A 23,839-nucleotide genomic window follows, 5' to 3' on the forward strand; every position below is an offset into this window, starting at 1 on the left:
GGATACGAACATCTGGAAATTTTGATGTTATTTTGCTTTGGGACTATAGCTCTCTCTTGAGGATACTTAGCTGAAATATTTCCTTTCTATCCCTGAGATAAGTGCTCCTGTAACGTAGTGGCTGTGGGATGGAGAACACTGTTGGTTTTATGACATTTGTCTAGAACGTTGGAGCTACAAATTAAAACCAGCAAAACCATTAGCCCTGAGTCAACTCAGTGCAGCCTCACAGGGGCATTTCAATAACCTCTGCTCCCAGTCCATCCCCCTCCTCCCCTGAATTTCAAATATTGTCTCAACATTACTTCAATATGGCCTTTGGGGCCTTTTCTAACCTCATCTCCCACAAACTCGAGCAAGCCAGCAGGCTCGTTTGGTTGCTGCTCTAATGAGCAGAGTAGCATCATTCAGTGAATGCACTCAATGTGTTGAACAAATATAATAAAGCCAGATACACCCTGGCCATCCCTAATCCCTTTGGAGGTTCTTTGTTTAAGAAGAAGTCTTAAACAAAGTCTTCTGCAGCCTGCCTTAACCCATTTTATCTCAGCAGACCTGGCTGGATCACAGTACTCTGCCCTGCGACTCCCAGGACATATTTTGTCTGCCTGGCAGCTGGCTGAATTCAGCGTTGGGTGCAGCTGAGCCCTGCTGTCCCTAATTCCCTTCGAAGAGCAACACACATTTTTCTCCAGCTCTTTGTTCCCAAGAAAGCTAAATGTCAAGCTGTATATATACAAAATACAAACACAAACTCTATATTCATATATATACACACACACACACGAAAAATAAATCGCTGCATTTCCCTATTCCAGCACTCATCGAGCTGGAAGCGTGTACAGCATCCGCAAGCACAGAGACCCTATAGAGCAGAAAGACCCGGGTTAACTCTACGTGCTCTGCTCCCTGAGAGCTGCTACGTAAATAATTCCGCGCTGCCGGGTGCTGAGCAGCACAGCCCCGGTGACCGCCGAGGGAGATGAGGCATCGTGGTGGCAGGACGGGACCGAACCTCAGCTCTGCGGCCGGGCGCCCTGCCGAGGCTCGGGAAGCAGAGCTGGCTTCGGTCCCGTGTCCGTGTGCCCTGGCTGCCCTCGCTGACCTGCCTGGGAGATGTGACCCCGAGCTGAAGTGATTTTGCACTTGCTCAGGCACTTCTTCAGGAAAACGTCTCATTTTCAAGGTAACCCTTTGAGACGGTGTTGTGCTTATCCCCGGCAGCTGAGGGTTTCCCACCGTTAATGTGCTCATTAGTCCATTAAGATTTCACAACAGCTCTTGAAAACTGTTTTTATTCCATCATCTGATGGCTCCTCAGTCAAGCCTACGTATTAAAGGCTGAGCTGCACTGGACAAAATGTTCATTTGGGGCAGCCAAAAGCAGTTCCGGGCCTGGGGAAAAACAAAATGATAGGGCTTCACCTTACTCCGAAGTTCTCACCGCTTGCGCCCCTCCCTCTGCTATGCTGTCCTCTTCTCGACCATCTGTAGACAGAGGCTTTATAGAGCAGAAAGACTTATTTACCTAATTGCTTGAGTAACTTCTCCAGCTGATGGGTGACAGCACAAACAGTGGGAAGGGCAGCGGGTCGAAGGGTCTGTCCTCTTGTGGGGGTCTCAGAGGGCATCCTCAGCTCTGCCCAGGCAGGCTGGTTAGTTTAGACTATTCGTCTCTCTGCAAAAGTTCCATCAAACGTTTTCTGTTTTTTTCTTCAAGTTTTCATTCCACTTTCAAAATAATCCTCTTCGGTTTTTGAACCCAGACCCCAACCTGCTGCTTATGTGCAGCCTGTAATACTGGTGACTCCTGGTCTTCTGCAGGGTATAGAAGTGTTTCCACTGGTTTCCCTTTCCAGGAATGTTTGTGTGAACAGAAATCACTTTATGGTTATTCCCAGAAAGCAGGAAGAGTTGTGAATTCGTGGAAATGATGTGAATGCAAGTTTATGAACAGTGTTTTGCATAATTGAGTACCAGAGTTGAAAGCCCAATGCCCTGGGTCGTATCCTCTGGTGTAAATCCAGAGTAACTCCAATGGCGTGGGTTAGGCTTGGGCTCTGAATTCTGGTCTCTGAGCTGTTTGAGACCAGATTCTGAATTTAGGAAAACACTTTGTGTATGCGCTGTATGTCCTTGTGTCTGTACTTGCTCTTAGTCTATTGCTGTCATCAGCACCAACCCTGCAGCAAGAAATTTTCTCTCTGTCAGCAGCTGACGACTAGTCTGGAATTTGCAATCGTTTTGAGCATACTGTAGGCACATGGGACTTGATTACTACAACACACATCATGCTCTGGGCCTTTTTTTGTGTGTTTTTTTTTTTTTCCCCCCCCTTCTACTAAACACAAAGACAACTTCCTATTTAGGAATTGGAGCTTCACATCCCAGTGGGCATGTTTTAACGTACTAAAAGTAACTATCGTTCGACTCTGCCCTGGCAGGCAGACGAAGTGCCAATTTGCCCAAAACATTGCTGTGTTAAGCCATTGGTGAAGAATGAGGATGGCAGGCAGTTCAGACCGGTGCAAAATTAGCATCTAGCATGACAAGGCTTATTGGAGTCTTAGGTGTTTTCACTTATTATGATTAATTTTTTATTCTGTTGTTGATGTGTTTGCTAATTAGCCTGAGGTCGGTGTCCAGAGCCCGCAGCCAGGACAGCACAGCGGGGCCAGGCTGCGGCTGTGCTCACCTCCCAACAAGGGCGCAGGAGGAACAGAGTCCCCTTCGGGCCACCCGCATCTGTCCCCACTCATATGCATTTGCTTATCACTCCTGCTTAGGGGTTTTTTTTGTGTGGTTTGTGGCTGTCTGGGTGGCTGAGGGTTCTTGTGGGCTCGGCAGGTAGGAAGCCCGGAGAAGAGCCCGCTGTGGTGCAGACCGCTGGCAAACCTGGCAGTGGTCGTGCTGCCCCGCGCCCGGCATCTGGAGAAACGTTCACGCAGGCACCGGCTTCAGCAAAGGGCTGTCTGCAGCCCTGAGGGGCAGAGGAACGGTGGAAGGGGCTCGCAAGGGTTTCTCCTCCTGTTAGGCGGTCACTCGGCGTGCACGGCGTGCGTGGGCTGGGGCGAGCTGAGCAAACCCTTCCTGTGTGAAGCCAACGAAAGGAGATGGAGCTGGCAGAGGTCCCAGTCAGGGCACTGGGCTGAGAGGTTGGAGTTTTCCTAGGTCTGTGGAAAATGCCGTGCATGCAGCTGTTGAAACCTGGTATCTCCACATGACTTAATTCCGCTGCCCCCTCCCCACCCCCCCACATTTTTTGCTGGGCGTGAAGTGTGGGAAAGCGGCTTTTACTGCCGCTGCCTGCATGAGAGCCTACGGTCAGAGGTGGGCAGCAGGCACGTAACTGAGAGCAGGCAGGAATGGGGCAACGGTCCTCCCTCACCAGTGGTCCTCCCTCCTCCTCAGCCCCTGCCGGAGGAAAAAGCTGCATCCGGCCGGGGTGAGGCCACCCAGGGCTGGGGCGTTGATGCCCAGCTCTGCGGTCTGCCACAAGAACCGTCCTGGACTGTGTCAAGCTGCCTAGCTCCCCCAGGCCGTACCTACTTTGTCTTTCCTTTGAGTCACCCTTTCTTCCTCTCTCTTGAATTTTGCTGCGCAGATCCTGACGGGGGAAGACTGGAACGCGGTGATGTACCATGGGATAGAGTCGCAGGGTGGTGTCCGCTCGGGGATGTTCTCCTCCATCTACTTCATCGTCCTGACGTTGTTTGGTAACTGTATCCTTACACATCGCCTTGTGTTGGTGGCACAGTGTGCCACGCACCCTTCCCTGGGTGCTAGAAATATCTAGTTTTGTTTAAACTATCACGCCCTCACATACAGTTTTTAAAATCCAATCATTGCTATAGCTTTGCTCCTTACATCACCCGGGGTGAGAGGCGTAGGTAAGTTGTCCCTGTTGGTGTCACTTTTCTGATGGCAATGTAAGCGTTGTGTTAATTCATTTTAACTTTCGTGCTTTACCTTAAGAATGTCCTATTATGAGTTAGTTTATGTTCTGGGAAAAATGATGGAAGTCAAGTCAGAGCAGAACCTCTGTGCCTTGAATATCTTCACAGACGGTTTGCACTAGGTCAGGGAAAGGAAGAGTTGAAATTGGTTTGGTGCGTAGATCAGGCTCCAGTCTCTTGGTGCCTTTGTCTACATGGCAGCTTAACCAGCTGTGCTATTCCAAATGCTTGAAATTGTCTTGTCTTCACGTAATGCTTAAAACATAAGTCCGGATCTTGGGTTTTGGGCTCTGGGAATATTCAGTCATGTTCCAAGACGTGACATGTGAAGTCTCTGAAGATGTTTTGTTCTGCTTAGTCATGAAAGTCTCTTGAGGGCAACAGGAAAGTGGGAGCTTGCATCCCCCCAAAATGTCCCAGAGTGTCTCCTGGGGAACCAGCAGCACTCTGCCGTATGTTATGTCCCCAGAGAGGTCTAAGGAGGCAAGAATATAGCAGTTGCATTGAGATGGAGTTTGGAAAGTGAGGCTATATTTTACACAGAAATGGGCAAAGAGATCCTCCAGTCGAATGGCTGGCTGTGATTAGGAGAGCCAGCAGAGCACAGTAGTTGTGCTGGCTCTGTCCCTGCTTCACGATGGAGGCTGCTGATGGGCTGATGTTGCGTAGCGTTGCTCGCATTAACTAGGTACAAAACTGTTGGGGAGACTTGTTCGCTGGCTGCAGCGACAAACGTGTGAAGGCAAACGGTGCATCCTTAGAAATGGAAACCTAGAAACTGTTGCGTATGTGGGGCAGCCCGGCTGGCTTGTTTATTCTGTAAAATAGGGATAATAATGGTGAGCATTGCCGCTCTGCTTGAGAGCTCTCTGGAGTGTTTCCCAGCAGTGCGAACCTGCTTGCTAGTTCCAGTTCCCAGCGTTCTTCTTTTCTTAAGAGTCCTGTTTGGGCTGGCAGCGTCGGCTGGGTACCTAGGAAAAGGGAAGGGTACGTGGGGGGCAATACTTGTGCTAAAGACGTAGAGTTGTTATAAATGTAGACCTCTCCAGCTGGCGGTCAAGATGACAAGAGAGGAGACGTCAGTGCCCGTGGGCGGCACGGCAGGGCTCCAGCCCTTTGCTTTGCCCGAAATCTCCCCATTAGCACGAGGCACCGAGACAGGGAGCAGCGGAGCAGGCAGCATGCGAGCTGCGCTTGTCACACAAGCCTGTCACTGCGGGATTTATCCCATTAACGTGCGTTGCCAGAACTGCCGTGATGCCTGGGCTGGCTCAGCAGCTGTGCTCAGACATCCGCCTCGTGCAGGCAACGTGCCCCCTTCCCGAAACACAAGGCTTTGGAAAGCTGGGTCAATGGAGAGCTGGGAGGGAGGGAGATCTCTAAATCCTCAGGGCTTGGCATTTGAAAATGAGATTAAGCTATAATCAGGCTTGACAGCAGAGCTGAGAGAGAGACTTTTAACCTTAGAGCAGCTAAGATCCAGCATTTTTTGAGGAACAGAATATAAATTCCCTTCTTGCACCTTTAATTCGGTGGGGGCTTCTCCCTTGTCCTTCAGTATTAGTTAAAAGGGAAAGAGCAGGGGATGTTCAGGAGGAGGAATGAGGACCTTGCTCACCTATTGCCACTGCCATGAATTTGGTATTTGCTTCTGCTTGCCCTGGCAGAGCAGTGAGTCGAAACCTTACATTCTCCCCAAACACCATCCTGGCAGAGAGCAGCCGTCTCGCTTTCCCTTCTGCTGTCCTGCTGCCAGGGAGCTCCAGGAGGCGGCTTCCCTGGGACATCTCCGGTGCCTTGCTCCTGCCCTTTGCCTGCGGCCGCGTGCTGGCGGCACACCTTTGGTGCTCCTGGGGCACGGCCGTGCGCGGGCAAGCAGGTGCCGGCTGTGACTCCTGAATTGTCCATGACTCCTGCAGGTGGGGGTGAGCTGCTGTGAGCACAGAGTAGAGAGAGAGGGGAGGGCTGGCACTGACAAAGAGTAGCGGCACTCAGAAACCCTTTTATAATGTCCCAAAAGACTTCTTTCACCAGCTTCTAGTCATCAGAGTGACAAACTTGAAGCAAATCTATTAATTTCTATGGAGATTTACATCCCTGCTGGAGAATGAGAGACCTGGCCCAGTTGGTCTCTGTAGAAATTTGGTCTGAGAGCATCAGCTGCTTTCACAGAGAGCTTGTAAGAGCCTTTCTGCATCACACGTAGACCTGCGTACCTTTAAGCACCGTGGGCAGGAGGAGAGGACTGAGGCTGGAGTGTGTGGTGGAGGATGAGGGGTTAAACCCTTCCCTTGCCCGTTTACCGTGGCAGCTGCGGCAGTAAGCCCGCTAACGCTTGCACTGGTATTTCAAGCAGTATTTCGGTAAGGTCAGCGCTACCCCTGTTTTTCACTAGCTGCGGGTCTGACGCCGAGAGCGAGCGGCAGGCAGTCGCATCTCCGAGGGAAAGCTGAACTGTGTGACTTACCAGGGACTCAAGGTATCATTAACTGTCAAAACATAACCAGGAACGTCTGAAAATACAGTTTAGTTTGCCAGTAAAGAACAGTCCTGCGTCTTTGCGGGAAGGAAGATAGTCGTTAACGTCAGCAGTGCCCCAGCCAGGTTAAGCGCAGGGTGAGGTGCGCGTCCGAGCCTCGCGCTCGCCGTCCCGAGGAGAGCCCCGCCAGCAGCGCGGGGACGCCCTGCAGAGAGCGGGCCAAGTTGCTGTTTGGCTTCGTTTGGCTTAATAATTCAAATTATTATTTGAATCTAATTCACAGATTAGATTAACGTGAACTGTCTTTTCTGCTCTACCTTGGGTCTTCACACAGATCTCCCCCCTCTGCCTCACAGAACTCCCTCCAAAAGCTTTAAAAATGAACTTTTTTTTTTAATGCAATGGATCTTTTTCATTTGTCAAGTGTGGATTTGCTACCAGCCCTCCCCACGTTCAGTCTGGCTGAATTTCTGAAGTGGGGCTTTTTGTTTTTCATTTTCTTGTATCGCTACCGTGGAAATCAGCCTAAGCCTTTCTGGGGCTTCTGATCAGCAAAAGGCGCTTCAGTTCCTCTGCTGGGAGGTGGGGGTTTATTTTTGGTTTTTGAACATTGGCATTTGGCGAGACCATTTTTAAGACTTTAGGCAGACTAGATCAAAGCTTGTTAGAGAATTGGCATTGGCCATTTTGGGTCAGCTTGCAAAACCTGCTCTTTTTTAAACATGAAGGACTCCTTTCTTCTCCCAGAACTGCTCAGGGCGTTGTGATTGTTCTTTTTCACAAAGAAGAAAGGCTGGTGGGTGCCGGCTTCTCCAGCTTCTCGCTGCAGCTCAGTTGTTTCTTTGAATCCATTTACTTTTTCCAGGTACTATCGCAAGGAAAAGATCCAGAAACTTTGGTTTTTTAAGTCTGAAGTCTCTCATGTTACATTCTCCGTTCCAGAGAGCCTGTGTGGAGCCAGATCTGCGTGTCTGAAATGGTTTAATGAAAGTAGTGTGATTAGAGTCACAGCAGGATTTGGCCCATTTTCTAGGAAATTACGCCATGCCTGTATTCATTGTTATCCAGTTAATTGATAAATTAATGCATCTGTTGTGGGGAAAAAAAGGGAAAAAACCCATGCAAAATTGCAGAGGAGCCTGAAATCAAAAGCAGCAAATGCCTGGAGCGTGCTGCCCTTCTCTTGCCCTTATTTGCTGTGCCGGAGAGCCGTACTCGGCACCGGCCACTGCCTCAGCTGGCCGGGTTATACAGCCTGGACCAGAGGCTGGAGTTCAGGTGATATTTGGGAATCCCCGAGCTCTCTAGGAAGGGCTGAGGGATCTTTTTTGGGGCAGAAATACCCAAGTCTGCCAGATTGTGTCTGCTTAGAGGTGGATCAAAACACCCTGATCTGTTAAAAAAAAAAAAAAAAAAAAAAAAATTTCCAGTGGTTGGTTATGCTACACGAGACATTTTCAGCATGTGCGTGTAGGAGGCAGGGATAGGAAGACAGTTTTATTACCAAGACATTTATTCCCAGAGCAGGCAGCTTGGAAGCGTTTCCAACATGTCGGAAGCATCCCAGCGGAAGAAACCCAAACAGCCGGCACCGGCCGGCACCCCGGCAGTGCTGCGGGCGGCGGTGCCCCCGCCCCCCTGCCTGCACCCCCAGCCCACAGGTGACACCTCCTTCTTGCCAACCCTCGGTTAAAAGGAAATGGGGAAATCTTTGCAAATGAAAAGTTGATTGAGCTGTGACTTCAGCGTGGGAGGGAGGTGATCATTTCAGCGTCATCTTTCCCTTTTTCTTGTTTTTTACCCGCTGGGCTCACAGGGGTTGAGGTGTTCCCACCCCGCGCTCCTCGCCGTTCTGCTGGAACGGAGGAAGGAGCAATTGATGGGCATCACATTTCAAACCTCTGTCTGCCCCAGAGGAATCATCTTTGCGTCATAAAAGCCTCCATCCCGTGTTACATGACATGGAGAAAACCTGATGGATGACCCGGCCTTTGCCTGGAGAAATGCCGGGGCTCCACGTCCCGTCCCCTGCAGGGTTTGGCAGTCAGGATGCAGATGCATCCGAAGAGATGACATACAGCTCCTGCCTTCCGCTGTCACAAGCAGAGGCTCCAGTTTTGACAGGCGTTCAGGCTCTGGAGACGCTCATCCCAATGGGAATTAGGGATGCGAACGTCTGGTTCTGAAGTCCTGGCTGAGTTAGGTTTGGTAAAAGCTCTTGAGAGGGAAAGCAAAGAGGCTTTGGGCTGGTTGTTTGGGCCGACTTTGGTCCCTGGCTTCCCTGGGAAAACTGATGCCATGCCAACGGGGGGCGACGGCTCCAGAGCCAGCAGCGCCCGCAGCCAGCCTGCTGCCCGGAGGCTGCTGGAGCACCAGGATTTCTGGCCACGCTCCTGCCCAGCCTCTGCTCATGGCGGCATCGCAGCTGCCTCCTCCAGGCATCCTTTGGAGCAATGGAAAGCAATCGGAGGGCGCCGAGGCCAAGGTTTCCCAACGCCTGGTCGCAGGTTCGCCAGCGTCCTGGGAGCCGGCGCCTCTCCTCCCCTCGCCGGAGCGATTGCCTGGCTCCCCCCACGCGCAGGACGCCCCTCAGTCCTGCGTCGCTGCTTTGGGCGTTGCTTCCAACCCACAGTCCGAAACACGGGACACGTTAACCCAACAGAAAATAACTGGATTTGTGGCCTAAAACTGCCGCAGTGGCTTCACTCAGCTGGCAGGGACCTGCATCTGGCTGTGGTGACGACGGCGCAGTACGAGCGCAGTAGCAGCACGTTGCTCTTAAAGCCTTTGCGAATCTCCAGAGGGTAAATACTCAGGAGGTCAACTTAATTCTCATGTACGTTCACATTTAGAGGAGCAATCATAGCTTTACGCGGCTATGGAGTGACTCACTCTCCTGTCGCCAGGTAATGTGCACGAGCAAAATGCATTTTCTTCTCAGAGAGTAGTTTAGACTTGGTTTTCCTTTGCTTGATCTCCTTTCATTTGCATAGGTATCTGATTTACAGTTGTTTTGGGGCTGTTTTGCAGCTGCATAGTTGGAATAACAACAATAAAATATATGAAGGGACAAGAAATAGCTGAAATCATTAAGTGGAAAAACGAAAATAAAATATGAATAAATAATTATAGGGAAATGTTATGTCTTAGTGATATAATGCAGTGCTCTGCAGAGAGATCCAGGCTAGTGTGGGCACTGGCAGTTGTTTAGCTGGGCTACATGCGATTTGGTCTGGACTAATGGCCCATTTCCTGTCAGAGCTCGTTAGCTCGGGCTGGGTGTCCTGCTAACAGGCTCTTCTGTAGCTGTGCTCTGCCTGATGCTGCAGCATTCAGCATAGAGGATGTCTGTGGTGGTCTAATTGTCATATCGACTTCAGCGTGATAAGTCATGACGGTTTCCCCCCACCAATGTGTAAGGCAGCAGTGACCTAAGCTTAACTTTTTCATGGTACCTGATGCCTTTATATAGCTATATGTCTATATTATGCAAATGTTGGCTTTAAAAGGACCCATTTTCAGGACCTCTACCGGCTGTCCTTTTAAAGAAGAGGGAAAAATGAAGGTGAAATCCTCTGTGTGTGTGTGTGTATGGGCAGGACTGTCGGTGTGGATTTTCTGCAATGAAAGAAGGGGGGCCGTCGTGCCTCTGGGACCACCACGTGGTCCCGTTCCGGTTGTACCTACGGCAGTGCAAAGCCCCTCCGCTCAGCACGCGCGTGTGTCCTCAGCAGGGGCGCGTGCTGGGGAGGGGGGACGTGGGTGTCCAGCACCTGCTGGGCTGCAGAGCTGCCTCCGGCAGAGGTGGGTGGGTCGGAAGCGAAGGCAAAGCAGTGGTGTGGGGGGTCAATCCGCAGTGGTCGTGAGCGGGGAAAGAAGGGCAGTGACAGCAGAAGGGGAACAGTTTACTCCATCTGCTGCGTGAAGATTTTTTTCCTTAACCGCTCCCCAAAAGATACGCTCCTGAATGTCTTCCTGGCTATCGCGGTTGACAATCTGGCAAATGCCCAAGAGCTGACCAAGGTATGTATGAGGCTTCTGTTTCTTCAAACTTAGACCACGCTGCTGGATCTAAAGCACACGCTACCGACCCTTCCAGGCGCCCTGAGGTTTCCTCTAGAGCCTGTTCATGCCGTATCTCTCGTTACCAGTTTGCATTGCAGAGAGGGACCTAGAGTTTTATTCTTGCTCAGGTTTGTTTCTTTTCAGGCTTGTTTCAGTGGACTATTTCATGTTCTTTAGTTTCATTTTGTCACAGAGGGGGCAGTGGATGTTGCTCATCTCATGCTTATGCTGCATGGAGGTGCAGAGGCATTCGTAGCATTTGCTCTTTTGAAGAGCAGAGGCGAAGCAATTAAGGGGTTTTGGCTGGCTTGAAGCTTCGACATGGGGAAACGCAGGTGTTGTAGTGCTGGTTTTGCTGTCTCATGCCAATGTTTCATACCTTGCTGAGTTTTGGGATGAATCAAAGAATTAACATTCTCCAATCAACTCCCTGGAAAACAACTTGCAGGGGCTGTTGTGAATACTCAGTGAAGATGTTACAACCTTCCTGCTTCTCACCAGGTGCAAGAGAAATTGGAGGCACCAGCCCAAGCGCAGGCAGAAAGCCAGGTCCTGGCAAGAGATGGAAACGACACCAACATAACTTTACTGTAATGCGCAGCTTTATAGCGGAGCATTCCCTATGGAGAAAAACTTGCAGCCTCGGTATCGCGCGGGAGGGACTGCAAGCGCTGCAGTTTGTATTTGTATTATTACCTACTTTTGATTTCTCGTTGTAGCGTACTCAGTTGTGTTTATGAGGCAGCGTTAGGTCTCCTTTGCACATTTCTAGCTCATTCTCACTGAGCAGATAAAAATCCTGCACACCCCGTTGCTGCGCTGCTGCCGTCGCCGCAAGTCACGGTGACCCGCTGGTGGCGAAAGGAGCGCCGCACCCACCTTAGGGGTTGTGTTTTACAAGCTTTAGCTTATATACTCCTTAGGGGGTAAGAGGACCACTAACCACGTGCTTATGCAGCAGTGGGCAAGGACGCTTTCTCTTTTTAGAGTCGTAGGAAGGTGCAGTAGTTCATGGATACGCGATGCAACTCCGCAGTTCAGGGACACAGAGACCTCTAGGAGTTTCCTACCCCGCTCCAGCTGCTGAAGACCAAAGCAGCCAACCGTTCCCAGTTAAAATCCACATCTCTGTCGCAGCTGAGCTTGTCTTTACCAGCTCTCCTTTTCTGCTGTGGAGCTGCCTGACCGGCTTCAGCTTCCAGCTTTGACTGGAGCCTTGTTTCCTGACAGCCGATACCCAGGGGCTGGTGGCTCTCAGGTGTATCATAAATGTTCCTCTGCCTCTGAGACCAGGTTCTGCATCCCTCCACTCTTACAGTGCATCTCAGGCCTCTGCTTAATGGCTCTTAGTGTTTGTTTGGGGTTTTTTTCTGGGAAGTTTTTCCCCTTACAGCAGCTCAGCCGTTTCTGTTCTTTCTAAAGCCCACAGAAATCTCCAGCCCAGAGGCATGCATCCTCCCAGCCTCTTCAGGAGATTTCCGGGCATCCCTTGCGAAGAGGAAGGATCAGGCCCAGCACAATTCTTGGATAACGAAGCTCATTCTACTTCTTTCTTAATCCTTTTAGTGCTTTCTTGTGAATATTTCAGCAGCTGACTGGGACAGTTAGAAACCCGACTTTGTGGGTGTTTGTAAAGTATAATTAAATATTGATGGATTCAGCAGCATTGCCAAATCATAAAGCTTCTTGAGAAACTCTTTTTCTGTTTTCATTTTATTTATGATCCCAAAAAATCACTAGGGCTTTCAAAAGAAGAGGAAAAAGATAAAAGTAATTCAATTATATAGCATACCTGGAGAATGAGGGGTTTATTGCTAAGTAAATATGATCATGCAAAACCAAAAATGGCCCAGAGATATAATGAAGTTACTCGGGAGTCAGTTGATCTCAGGAGACGTTCTTGACATTTACGCTGTAAAACTAAGCGAGATCGGTGCGGTGTATAATGTGGGAAAACCATAAGCAGTTTGCAACTGCCTCTGTTGTGGAAAGACAGAAAGCTCTCCAGCTAACCTTCAGGACCGAAACATTTCAACCAACATTTCCCCTTCTGGATGCTAATTTGGGCTTCTCTTATCGTGGCATCTGGACATTTCTCGGTAGCCTCAGCTGGGCCTTGTGACCTGCAAGAGAAGTTATCAGAATTGTAACTATATTTAACTTAAGCTTGATCACCCGACATGTGTTACAAAACTCGCCAGTACTTTGGAATGACGCATTGGCGGGGGTGGGTGGGAATCACCTTCTTTGCTTTGAATAGATAAAGAATCTGTTCTCCAGCCTCTGCCTCTCTGTCCCCAGGTCCCTCTCCTCCTCTCCCTGTGCTGGCTCTCCCTTACCGCTGACTTAAACTCTGCCAGCGTAATTCCTAGTGATTTCTCAGAACGGCCCTGAATCCCTTTGGGTTGCTTACCCTCTAGTTTTTTCCATATATATTGGCAGGTTTTTCTTCCTGTTCACTTATTCAGAGTGGAATCTAAAATTGCCCCCAAAATCTGCTTTTAAAATCTTCTCTCCGCTGACCACAATGTCATCGGTGACACAGGGCAGTTTGTTCTTTATCCTCATCAAACTGGCAGGTAAAGCCGCCACAGGTGACCCTTTATTTTCCTAAATATCCTAAAGCACAAAGCGTGTTCGCTGATCTCTGCACCACCAGCAGTCCCTGAGAAAGCAGTCTGAAAACATGCAATGTGGGATAGGAGGGATAGGTGAATTTTATATAAAAATATATATAAAGAAGGTGAGAAATCCCCCGAAGTGAGCGGCAAAAACAAGAGTCTAACAGCCGTGAAGACCCCTCCTCTTCCTTCCCAATGGAGACTGGTTTAATTGGGTGAACTTAATAAAGAACAGTCAGTGTTAACCATGCACATCATTATGGGTAGCACCAAAGATGGATTTTACCAGGCGATAAACTGTGTGGTTTAAATGAAGTTTTAGAGCTCTAGAGAAGAGAAAGGAAATGTAGAAGAGACATGTCCTTATAGGAAGGGCCTTTATTTGTGCTTGTCCCTATACAATGGTGGTGACAGTTGAGCTGCCAGAGCTGGGCTGTTGGTGGAAGGTGGGATGGGTGGGTGGGTGGGTGGATGGATGGATGGATGCTCTCGTCACAGCTCAGAGCTGGCTTCAGTCATGCACTGTTACACCCCTGCACGCTTCAAGCAGAACAAGATGAGCCTGTGTCCCGGTGAGACCTTGCAATGTAAGAATCGGGCAAAAAATTAATTAATTTTTGTAGTGATCTGCACTCTCTGGGTGGAAGGAGCTACAGAAATATTCTTAAGCATTCATCTGCTAAAGAGTGTACTTGTGCTGAGTTAGGGATGACTGTGTTTATAATGACAACGGATATTTTCTGCTGTTACTTTGAGATATTGAATCCAGCAGAACTACTCATGAACAAGGGAGAATGGAGTTGAAGCTACAAATTTTAAAAAGATGATAAAAACTGCACCTGGTGCTTTAGGTGCAATGAAGGAAAAATCAAGAACCTTTGAATGTATGTAATTTTAACGTTGCTAGAGAGTCCTCAAGAGAAAAAACAACTTGAAGATACCTGCTGAATGAAAGGAAAACCTTAAAAGCCTTCTTATTGGGGACCTTATTCCTCGAAGATTCATATTCTGCAGATACCCATGATTTACAATAAGGTTCCAACCATTGATAGATTTACTGGTAGTTGGTGGTTGAGAAATACTGACTTTGTGTAATTGTTCAGCAGGGCTTTTTTTCATGGCCTATCTCAGGTTCTTCATTCACTACAGTAGGAATTTGTTATAGGTCTGCTAATATTTGGAAAGGGGAAAAAGAAAGAAGCTTTAATGGTAGCAGATTTTAGAAATTAATTTTCTATCATTTTATTTTCTTTCCAAAGGAGGAAAGAGAAACAGTTTCAAAATTAATTCAGATTAAACAGATAACACCAGAGTCAGAGCAAGGAGTTGTTTATGCATATGGTATTCAAGATGGATAAATCTACATGACTTCCTATTTCAAAGCTAGATGTCTTACTGTCTGCTTTCATTATTTTAAGCATAACTCTTTCACCACATTACCTCTGAAGAGCAGAGGTAGACCCGTGGCATTTCATAAAGTTTGACAGAAAAGCCTGTGACTGCTCTCATCTTGACATGTGGTTATTCTTTGAATATGTGTGATGCTGACTTTGCCATCAGAGGGTCTGTGTTTATCCTGCCATGATTTTACTGTCTAATTTGACTGGCTAGAAAGTTCAAAGGAAGTTTAACCTAGATGACCACTGAAGATGAACCAGGCTGTTTCTTTGCCTTTTGCCCCCATCTTATTGCTTAAGATCCTGTAGTTTGAATCTGAGCAGTGTTTCTCTTGTCATTACACCAGGTAGGAGGAAATAAATCACAGCTCTAGTCTGCGGGAGCTTGCAGTACCAACAGAGGTTAAAAATCCACGTGACTTGGGGCTACACAGAAAGCATGAACATAACCATCTTTCTGATTTATGCTTGAGTCTATGCTTTAATATGGCTCCTCCTTTCTGCTTTCAGCCTTTAAGCCCTCAGTGATTCAACTGAAATAAGTGGAAATATCTGGGGTAAAACTGGTGTGTTATTACACATGCAACACTGAGATAAATGGGGCTCCCTTCACCCCAGAAATGTCACACTCGTGATCAGGTTTTTCCCTGCTCTGCCATAGTCTCCTACCCAAATGCTAAGTGATAAGAGAAGACCCAAGAGAGGTAAGAAAGCTTTGCAAGAGGGATGTGTTCTTGGTAAAAACGCACTGAGCACTTGACCAAACCTTGCGTTTCTCATCTCCACCAAGCTGTTGCTCTACCCAGGGGTCCTTGCAAGAAGTTGTGAAATTCTGCCTTATTTTAATGAGTTTCCACAGTGCTCACAGCGTAGCAGTGATGGTTACATACGATTCGTGCCTTGGGGAGCTCTGGTTATTGTCATTACGTGATGCATGCTCTGATCTCTCTTATTTTTCGGCTCCAGGACGAGGAGGAGATGGAGGAAGCCACCAACCAAAAGCTTGCCCTGCAAAAGGCCAAGGAAGTGGCAGAAGTCAGCCCCATGTCTGCAGCTAACATTTCCATAGCCGCGTAAGCATTATTTTATTATTTGGGAAATTTATCATTTGGTTTCTGTTTTTCAGTGTCTGTTCAAGTGGAGCATCCCATAGTACTCTGTGAGCCCTTTTATGCCATCTCTGTTACTTGACAGGGCTTTAGGTTGACTGAATACTTCAGCGCTGATCACTTAACGAGGAATTTGATTATTTCTTTCAGTTTGTTTTTCTTTGTAACACCTCATCTTTTGCCTTGTTATAAATAACTGTATTTTAGGATTTTTTTAAGCTGCCCTAGGATAGATTTCACCAGGTGAAGTGTTAACGTTTCACTTTGGATTTTTAATTACGGGAGTTATGTGTGCATATAATGTATTAACTGTTCTTTAATGATCTTCGAGAATTTAAGTGTGAAGGCATCCACCTAAATATCAGACTGAAAAACATGCCTGAACACTCTTTCTTTGCCATTTGAAGGAGCGCTGGGTTGAATAAAATCAGGTATGCGAACAGTCGCTGGTTTGTAGCTAGAAACATCAATCTGCGTTTCCAGATGCAGGCGTTCCTGCACAGATGTGGACATAAGCACAGATTCTGTGACACCAGAGTCCTTAGGAAACGGTGCCTCGGGGCCCACCTTTTCATACACATTGATCTAAAACAAGTGAAAAATAAATATGTAGGTGGGAATACTTGCCTGGAGGTCAGTGCAGAGTTCTGCCTGCTTGGGGTTATGCGCCTGTGTTTGAGACATGCCTATCTTGAGTGGATTTGCATAAAAGTATGTTCTTCTTAAGGGTTCATTTACCTTTTCCGGAATTTTAGTTATCGGGACTTCCAGCATCAAAAAATTTGGTTGTGCGTTTTACTGAGAGCTGCTGCTGTTTTCCGGCTCCCTTTTGCAGCGGGGACCTCCAAAAGCTGGAGCAGCTCAAGCACAGAAAAAGAAATTTCCTGTTCGATTTTATTCCAAACTATCTGAAATACAGCAGGATCCCTGCTTGTTCCTTCGCTGTAAATCTCTTGAGACCCTTGTTAGTGGGTGTTTAATCCACTACATCAAAGGCAATAGGCCAAATGGAGCCAGTTCATTATATGTGAAGGTAAAGAATATTATTAATTTGACTATTTTATTCCTCTTACTAATTTATTTTGCAATTATTGGTTTAATCAGTTCCTATTTATGCCATGTCTGTTTGTTGGTTTTGAACATAATCCTTTTCTTAGAATGATTTCCTGTCCAGTCTTGAAAAGAAGTCAAATGAGGATATTTGCTCTTGTTCTTTGATGAATTTCCTGATACTGTTATTTTAAGATGCAAGATGATGCATATTTTCTTCTTTTTTAATCAAAAGCATAGTGCATGTGGAGATTTCTTAGAAACCAGAAGAAAAACCCACAACACTTTAATGGAGCTAAGATTTCATACCACAGTGTTGGTTGCTTAAAATAACCTTATTCCATGATTTTTCACCAGGCTTTCACCTGGTTTTCAATATCACAGGGTGAGTTTTGTGGCCACAATTGAAAGTGAGTACAAAATTGTGGATTTCTGCTAATTTTGCCTCAAATAATATCTGCCCAGATCCCTACCTGCCACATTTGTACGTGCAGATAATTAGGCTTACAAGTGAACACGTTTGAAAGTGCAGTCGATTGCTTCCATATCTACTAACCACGACAACACCATGCATGCTGCGTGGGAGCCACCACCTAACAACCCTTGCGTGACTTCTCACTATCCCTCCTTCAGTGCCAGCGCGGTGCTTACGAGGCCTCTCGCAAAGCTCGCAGGACTTTAGTTTGGAAAAAGAACGCGCCAAGGTCAATAGGTTGACGACCAAATGGATAATGACATAGAGGAGAAGGCAAGGGAGAAGTTAGATGTTTTCTTAGAGAGAAATAGGATTGCTGACTGATTATCCAAAAGATGATTTGTTTAATACATAAATACATCCACAGTGAGCAGTGAGCTCCAAAGGGGCTTAGTAGCTGCAGCTTTCAGGTTTGCAACACCTACCCCCTCGATACCTTTATCCGGTCCAGTAGGACTGATGATAGGGACCCGTGGCTGACAGCCATTTCTACCTTTCTTATGGTCTGAAGCTACACGGTGGTGCTGAAGACGAAGCAGATGCCGTGTGGATGGCAAGACCTGTCAGATCGAGCCTCTCAAGTCATTCAGAGTTGGACATACCAAGAATGGAAACGTGCTGGGGATGCTTGGAAACAGGATTTTTTGGGATGTGGAAATATCACTGCAAAAAGACAACACCCGTAGAGCTTGTGTACCCCTAAGTGGGTGGCAAGCAGGGGCTGGGAAAAACTGGGACTGAGCTACCAAAGGCCTGCTGCAAAGGTGGGTCCACCCTACCAGTTTATATTTCCATTTTCTCCGAAGGAATAATTCATTAGTTTTAGAATTTTATTTTGTTTTTGTAATGTATGAAAAGGAATTTCTATAACAACAGGCATCTATTAGCATGGATCAATGTTCTGAAAACATAAACGTTTTTTCTACCTGCATCAATCAAAACAGGTCTTTTAGGTGTTAGCAGAGGGCACCATGACTTGCATTTCCTTAGTCATGATGTTCGTGTTCCTGGCGTGCTTGTCCACCTCCCACAGGGGTCATAAAGCCATCCTGGGGCTGAGTCTGGTGAAAAGTCATACCGGTTGTTCTGCTGTTTCACCAGCAAGGTGCTGAGCCTTTTGCTTCTTTCCCTTGTCAGTCCTACATCAAGGACTGCGAGCGTGTATCTTCCCCTGAGCCATCACATACTCTGCGTCTTGTACCTGCTCCTCGGCCTCGGGCAGTTTTCCTGTGGGAATACAGCATGCGCTCGTGGTTCGTATGCTCCTGTGCCCGCAGTTCATCTGCACCGGTTCTTCTGCTTTCTTCTGCTATTCCAGCCTCTCTTCATAACTGAGCTCCAGAAAATGTTCTATTTATTGCATCAGTGGCAAACTGTAATTCCCTGGACTTAGGGAACTGGTTGCTTATTTAGGATGACAGCTTGCTTGGAGGGTCCGAAGAGGTACCTTCACCCTTATACATGCAACAGGCTGCTGTGTGGGCCGTGAAGTGCTTTGTGGTTGATAGATGGTGAAGCGCTACGGTGTCATGGGGATCTGTTTTAATAATATACTCATTATTACAATGGAGTTGAGATATTTATTACACAAAATGCTTTATTACAATGGAGTTGAGATATTTATTACTCAAAGTGCTTTAGTAGAATATTCTACCTGCATTCGATTTGCAGCTCCTACTGCATCGATCTCCCAGGACTTCTATCGTTTGTCTTTTGCTCTGCCAAAGGGACCGAATCTGAACAGATTTGTCCAACCACAGTTTGTGTTTTCACCTGGTGAACTCTATCCTGAGTGGGCCTTTTTGTTTTGTGGTTTTTCAGGGTTAAAAGCTGGGATGGTACATTGTTCTTGTCATTGTTGCAATGTTTGGTTTAAAACAGAATATCTGTTTAACATGTGTTATTGTGTTTTAATTTGAGCCCATTGTTTCATTCTTATTTTTGTCAATTTTTTTGTTTTGTTTTCCGTTTAGCATTTTCCTTGCTTTGTTGTTTCTGGAGGTGAGTTTCTGGGTTTGTTCAGTTTGCCCAGCATTGTCTTGAAGACCCTCTGTTTCGTACGACGTTTAAACCAGCCTCTTGAACTGAGCGACTGTACAGACCGACGGGTCTTTAGAGCAAACCATTGGTGCAGCTTCCTGGGCGGCGAGAATGGCGAGGGGGGAAAAGGGGGCAGTTACGCAGGTGATGGATGTGCAAAGCGCTTTGTGATCCCACTGTAAAGGCACCAGCGGAAGGAGAGCTGTCAGGCTCATTCCCGTGGGTGACGTGAAGACCCCGGCGCAAACACAGATTTATCTTCTGTATTTGCCTAACCCAAAGCCTGAATTCCCCGCATTTGGGTTCCTCCTCCACCTTTTCTATTCCGCCCAGAGATGCACCAATGGCACGTACAAAAGGGGCTGCGATAAGCACGCCAGCCCGGCGCGGGCCAGCAGACCAGCCGGAGAGGTCACAAGCTGTGGCTCAGCCGGAACCCACAGCCCATGTCTTTTCCAATGGCTGCTCTTCACCTTTTCTTGGAAAAAGTCTTAAAATAGCAATCACAATAGGAAGCAAATACTAAATTTGTAGGAACCCCCTAAGCAGTTATGCTGAAGTCATGCTGAGTGAAACTTTCTGCATTTAGTTACTTATGGGGCTTTTTTAACTCCATGTGGTAATGGGTTACAGTTGTAGCCAGACCCAAGGAGGTTATTTAAGCTTAAGTTATAGGGTGCGAGTTCTGGATGGGAGCAGAACTTCCCAGATGTGGTGGATGAAACTTTGTAGAAAGTGGCAGAGACAGTTCATGCAACGTGGGCACCAGAGCCAAGCACTGTCTATAGAATTGCCCACTACCGTTTTTCAAAGTTATACATGCTTCCCAGCACCACCTTCCAACCTCTAAAGACCTCTTCCCCCCTCCAGGCTCTGACTGGTTTCTGCTGGTCCCTCACATGGTTCAAAGCAGTTTGCATTTTAATTGCATGCCTGTTAACGTGGACGAGCTGACTACTCGTTAGAGAAGTGCCAGCAGCAGACACAGGTGGCACATCGTTTCACAGTGACTTCTCAAGAGGCGTCTGTCCCTTTTGTACAGGTCTGGGGATGAAGGGCAGGGGGGAGTTGCTCTGTTTCTCCAGGACGTTTTCCACCTCAGAGGCTCCATATTTTCCTTTTGTCTTGGGAACACTGTGGTGTGTTTCCACATCCCTGTTGGGCTGTCAGTACCAACAGAACCCAGCAAGAAGTGTGCCTGAACACCCAGCCCATAAAACAAGCGTCACGTGTTGGGTGTTGTGTAGACTAGAAGAGGTGTTCTTTTTCTCTTGCTGGCCTGTGATTTCTTCCCTGTATTTTTTCCCCTGAAGTGTGTTGATGTGTGAGGTACTGTCATTCCTCGTGTTAGCTTACCTTTTTGCCCTTGCTGTTGGTGTAACGGTGACTCAGCTACACCTAAAGGCACTCTCTTGTACTCTGTCCCTCATGGATGGTAAGTAGCATCAAGCAAAGCTTGAGTACTTCTGTCATTTTGCTTTGGGAAAGGAGGTTGTCTTCGCTTCGTGGCTCTACACCCTGCAGTTCCAGCACAAATTTAGTCAAATTTATGGTTCAAAAAAGCGGACTCCAGCAACGGGAGCAGAGGAGTGAACCCAGAGTGCTGCAGGTCTTGCATAACATTGGCTGGCCAAGTTACAAGGATACTTGGCAGCGTCAGAGCGTGGCCTCTGTCCCGCACTGCACCAAATGAGGCAGGGACAGATGCAAAGGTTCCTCCAAACCTCCTGCTGAGGGATGTCGAGATCTGCTTTCAGCAATTAAAAGCAAAATTTCCTCAGCTATTGCACAGTGTTGATGCTGACTCTCGGGTAGATCAGGGCAGCCCAGTACATTCTCCTCCATCACGAGTTTTCCACCTGTTTTGCCCAAAGAAATGTCTTACCTACACTTGAGGCATTTGTGCAGTCAGGGGCTTGTTCTCTGCAGGTTGTAGTCAATATCCTGGGGGTTCAGTATCCAGCCAAAGAGTAAAAGGATCTTGAGAAACCTGGAGACAATAATTTTCCTGGCAAGCAAGCAGGGCGTGCCAGCCCCACTTTGACTCCTGCTCCCATCTCATTTGGCACGGTACAAACATAGAAATACTGCAGTTTAGGCAAAATACTTTACCTGACTGTTCAGCAGATTATTTGCTCCAAGCAAAACTTTCATGATGCTTTTCATAATTTGTTTTATATTTGCTCCAGATTCCTTGAACTCTGGATTGTTGTGTTATATACTTTACCTGGGCCAACATTTCTGTTCAGAATAATCTGTTAATTTTAAATAAATGTATATTTAAAACTCAACTTACATGGTATCCAAAGAATATCAGATTTTAACTGGACCTTCTGGTTTGCTGGTATTCATTGTTAACAGATTGAAACTCATGGAAGCAGGAGAAAAAATGCTGCAACTGGAAAGGCAAATTTGGGAGGTGAAGGGATTTTCTTTTCAGTCTTAGAGAGGGTTCTTCAGAGGAGGTAGATTTATAAAAATCATTGTTTATGAAAAAATTAGCTCCTCAATCCAAGATCTGCCAAGATATTTGGAATCATGTTTTCCTGTAGATTCCCTGCCAAAGGAAGAACAAACTGTGTAATTCAGCCATTTCCGTATCTAGAACCCCCCATGTATCATGGCGTTTATACAAACAGTGGATGGAGGAGAATCTACAAAATCACTTGTGAACTACACCAAGCCCCTTTCAATAACGCGTAATCCCCCGCTGAAGCCGCGGCAGACCCGTGGTGTTTGGAGGCAGTGAGCCACGTCCGGACGGTCCGAGCTCCGGCACGTCCCTGTGCCTGCCCAAGGAGAGCGGTAGGTGCCTCTGGAGAGCAAACCCGAGGCAGGGACCGAGCAGGAGCAGCTGCTGGGGCTCAGGTGGATTTTGGTTCTCTGGATGTGGTCCAGGGTCCTCCCTCCAGCCCAGGCTCTTCTCCCTGCTAAGGCTTCTTCCCCGTGTCACAGGGCCAGAGTGGGGATTAGCATCCTGCTCCCACTTTGACAATTATTCGCAGCACGGCTGTAAAAGCAATCAGCACCAGTTTCTGCAAAGACCTCTGCCCTGAGGTCCCAAAGATGACTTCTGCGGAGGACTTTCACTCTGTGAGTATAGCATACGGAGGCATAAAATCCTAATGTCATCGTGTGGCTTTTGGTTCACCTTTTAATTTTTTTCCCGTTTGGTTCCATTTCTGATTCTTTGGTTGTTTCCCTGTTAACTAGAAGGTGATGTGTCTGTGGCTTCCACACTTTCTGAAGCTTGCCTGGTCTCCTACCAAGATGCACGCTGCAGTCTGCATTCGATAGGACACAGCCTGTATGAGTTTCCTCCCGATGTCTTTTATGGTTTCTCTTATCTTCCCCCCCCCCCCCCCCCCTTTCTCACTTTTTGTTTTCTTTGTTTGTTTTGTTTTTGCATGTGCAGTTTTGTAAAGCAAACTCGAGGTACTGTATCTCGCAGCTCGTCAGTCTCCAGCGTAAATTCACCGTGAGTTGCTCTCTGTTACGATATTCAGTAAATGGATTTATGACATATCTCTCTCTATTTATAAACCGCCCTCTTTCCCCTTCTCCTGATGCCTTCATTCCCCCTTGTTTTTTTCCAAAAATCATTCCCATCATTGTGGAAAACCTCCAGACAAACATATGGTGAAAGGACTGGAAGGTGTGCAACATTGCTATATAATGCTTGTGATTGGATCGTGAGCAACTCCGTAGTGTTCTGTACATTTGTACATTGACTGTGATTTTTCTTTCCCCCCTTCCTTCCTTCATTCTTCTCCCATCCCCTTAATTATTTTCCTTTGTTCCCTCCTTAACTATTTTCCATCTTCTCCCCTCTGCCTTCGTTTGATGGTTCGTCTTGTTCTCACTTGGATTTTTGTTCTCTGTGTTTATTATGCGCTGGGCTGATGGCTTTGATGTTCCACCAGTGTTTGCACTTATGGTTCAATAGGAGAACGGGGGCCCACTATGAGTGCACTCTTTAAACGAAAGCTGGAGGAGGAATTTAAAAGAAACTTCTGTAAACGGGGCCCAAGTGAGACCAAATTGGAAAATTCTGCATAAACATCCTTGGGAAACTTATACCGTGAGAGCGCTGGTTATGCCTGCGCTCTCTAACCTTCTCGAGCTGGAGCTTAAAGCTACAGATATTGTAAAGATGAGGCACTCGGCAAGCTCCTATGTACCCGTGGCGGAGCGAACATGGTGGCAGACCTTCCATTTGCTCCACGCACTTCCTACCAAACAAATCTTGCTGGCTTTGCTGTGAATCACGGGTGCGCTTTGACTCCGATGCAGGTTTGTAGAAAACGCCATTGCTCCCTGCTGACTAATACAACAAAACTCGTCATCAGCTTCTCATCAATCCATCCAAGTGTCTTTGCTTTGGGTTATACTTTTACCGTTTGACGTTATCTTTCTTCTTTAATGCTTTTGGAGAGACAAGTAAGTGCAATTCAAACATGCGTGGGTTTGTCCTTATGTGCTCCGTAGCAGGTAACAAGGGCACGGTGAAGCAAAGGAGGTTTTCCACCAGCGTCCTGACATTTTCCCTTTTCCCTGGGTGTTTTGGGGATCCTTGTCCACTGGTGGATCTTAGACATGTTGGTATTAAAAATATGTTGATATGATGTGTGAGTTTAGCTTCTGTGA

At 47.2% G+C, this 23,839-nt stretch overlaps 1 protein-coding gene across 1 annotated transcript in view; it reads left to right on the forward strand.

The window, feature by feature from the left end:
- Positions 1-23,839, forward strand: part of CACNA1B (calcium voltage-gated channel subunit alpha1 B) — a 300,523-nt gene that overhangs the window by 187,948 nt on the left and 88,736 nt on the right. Inside the window, exons 17-19 of the mRNA XM_082009035.1 lie at positions 3,605-3,722; positions 10,391-10,458; positions 15,485-15,591. Coding sequence (XP_081865161.1) covers positions 3,605-3,722; positions 10,391-10,458; positions 15,485-15,591 — 293 coding nt within the window. The remainder of the gene's footprint in view (positions 1-3,604; positions 3,723-10,390; positions 10,459-15,484; positions 15,592-23,839) is intronic.

Source organism: Phaethon aethereus, assembly GCF_964289735.1.
Source record: "Phaethon aethereus genome assembly, chromosome: 20".
NCBI lineage: Eukaryota > Metazoa > Chordata > Aves > Phaethontiformes > Phaethontidae > Phaethon > Phaethon aethereus.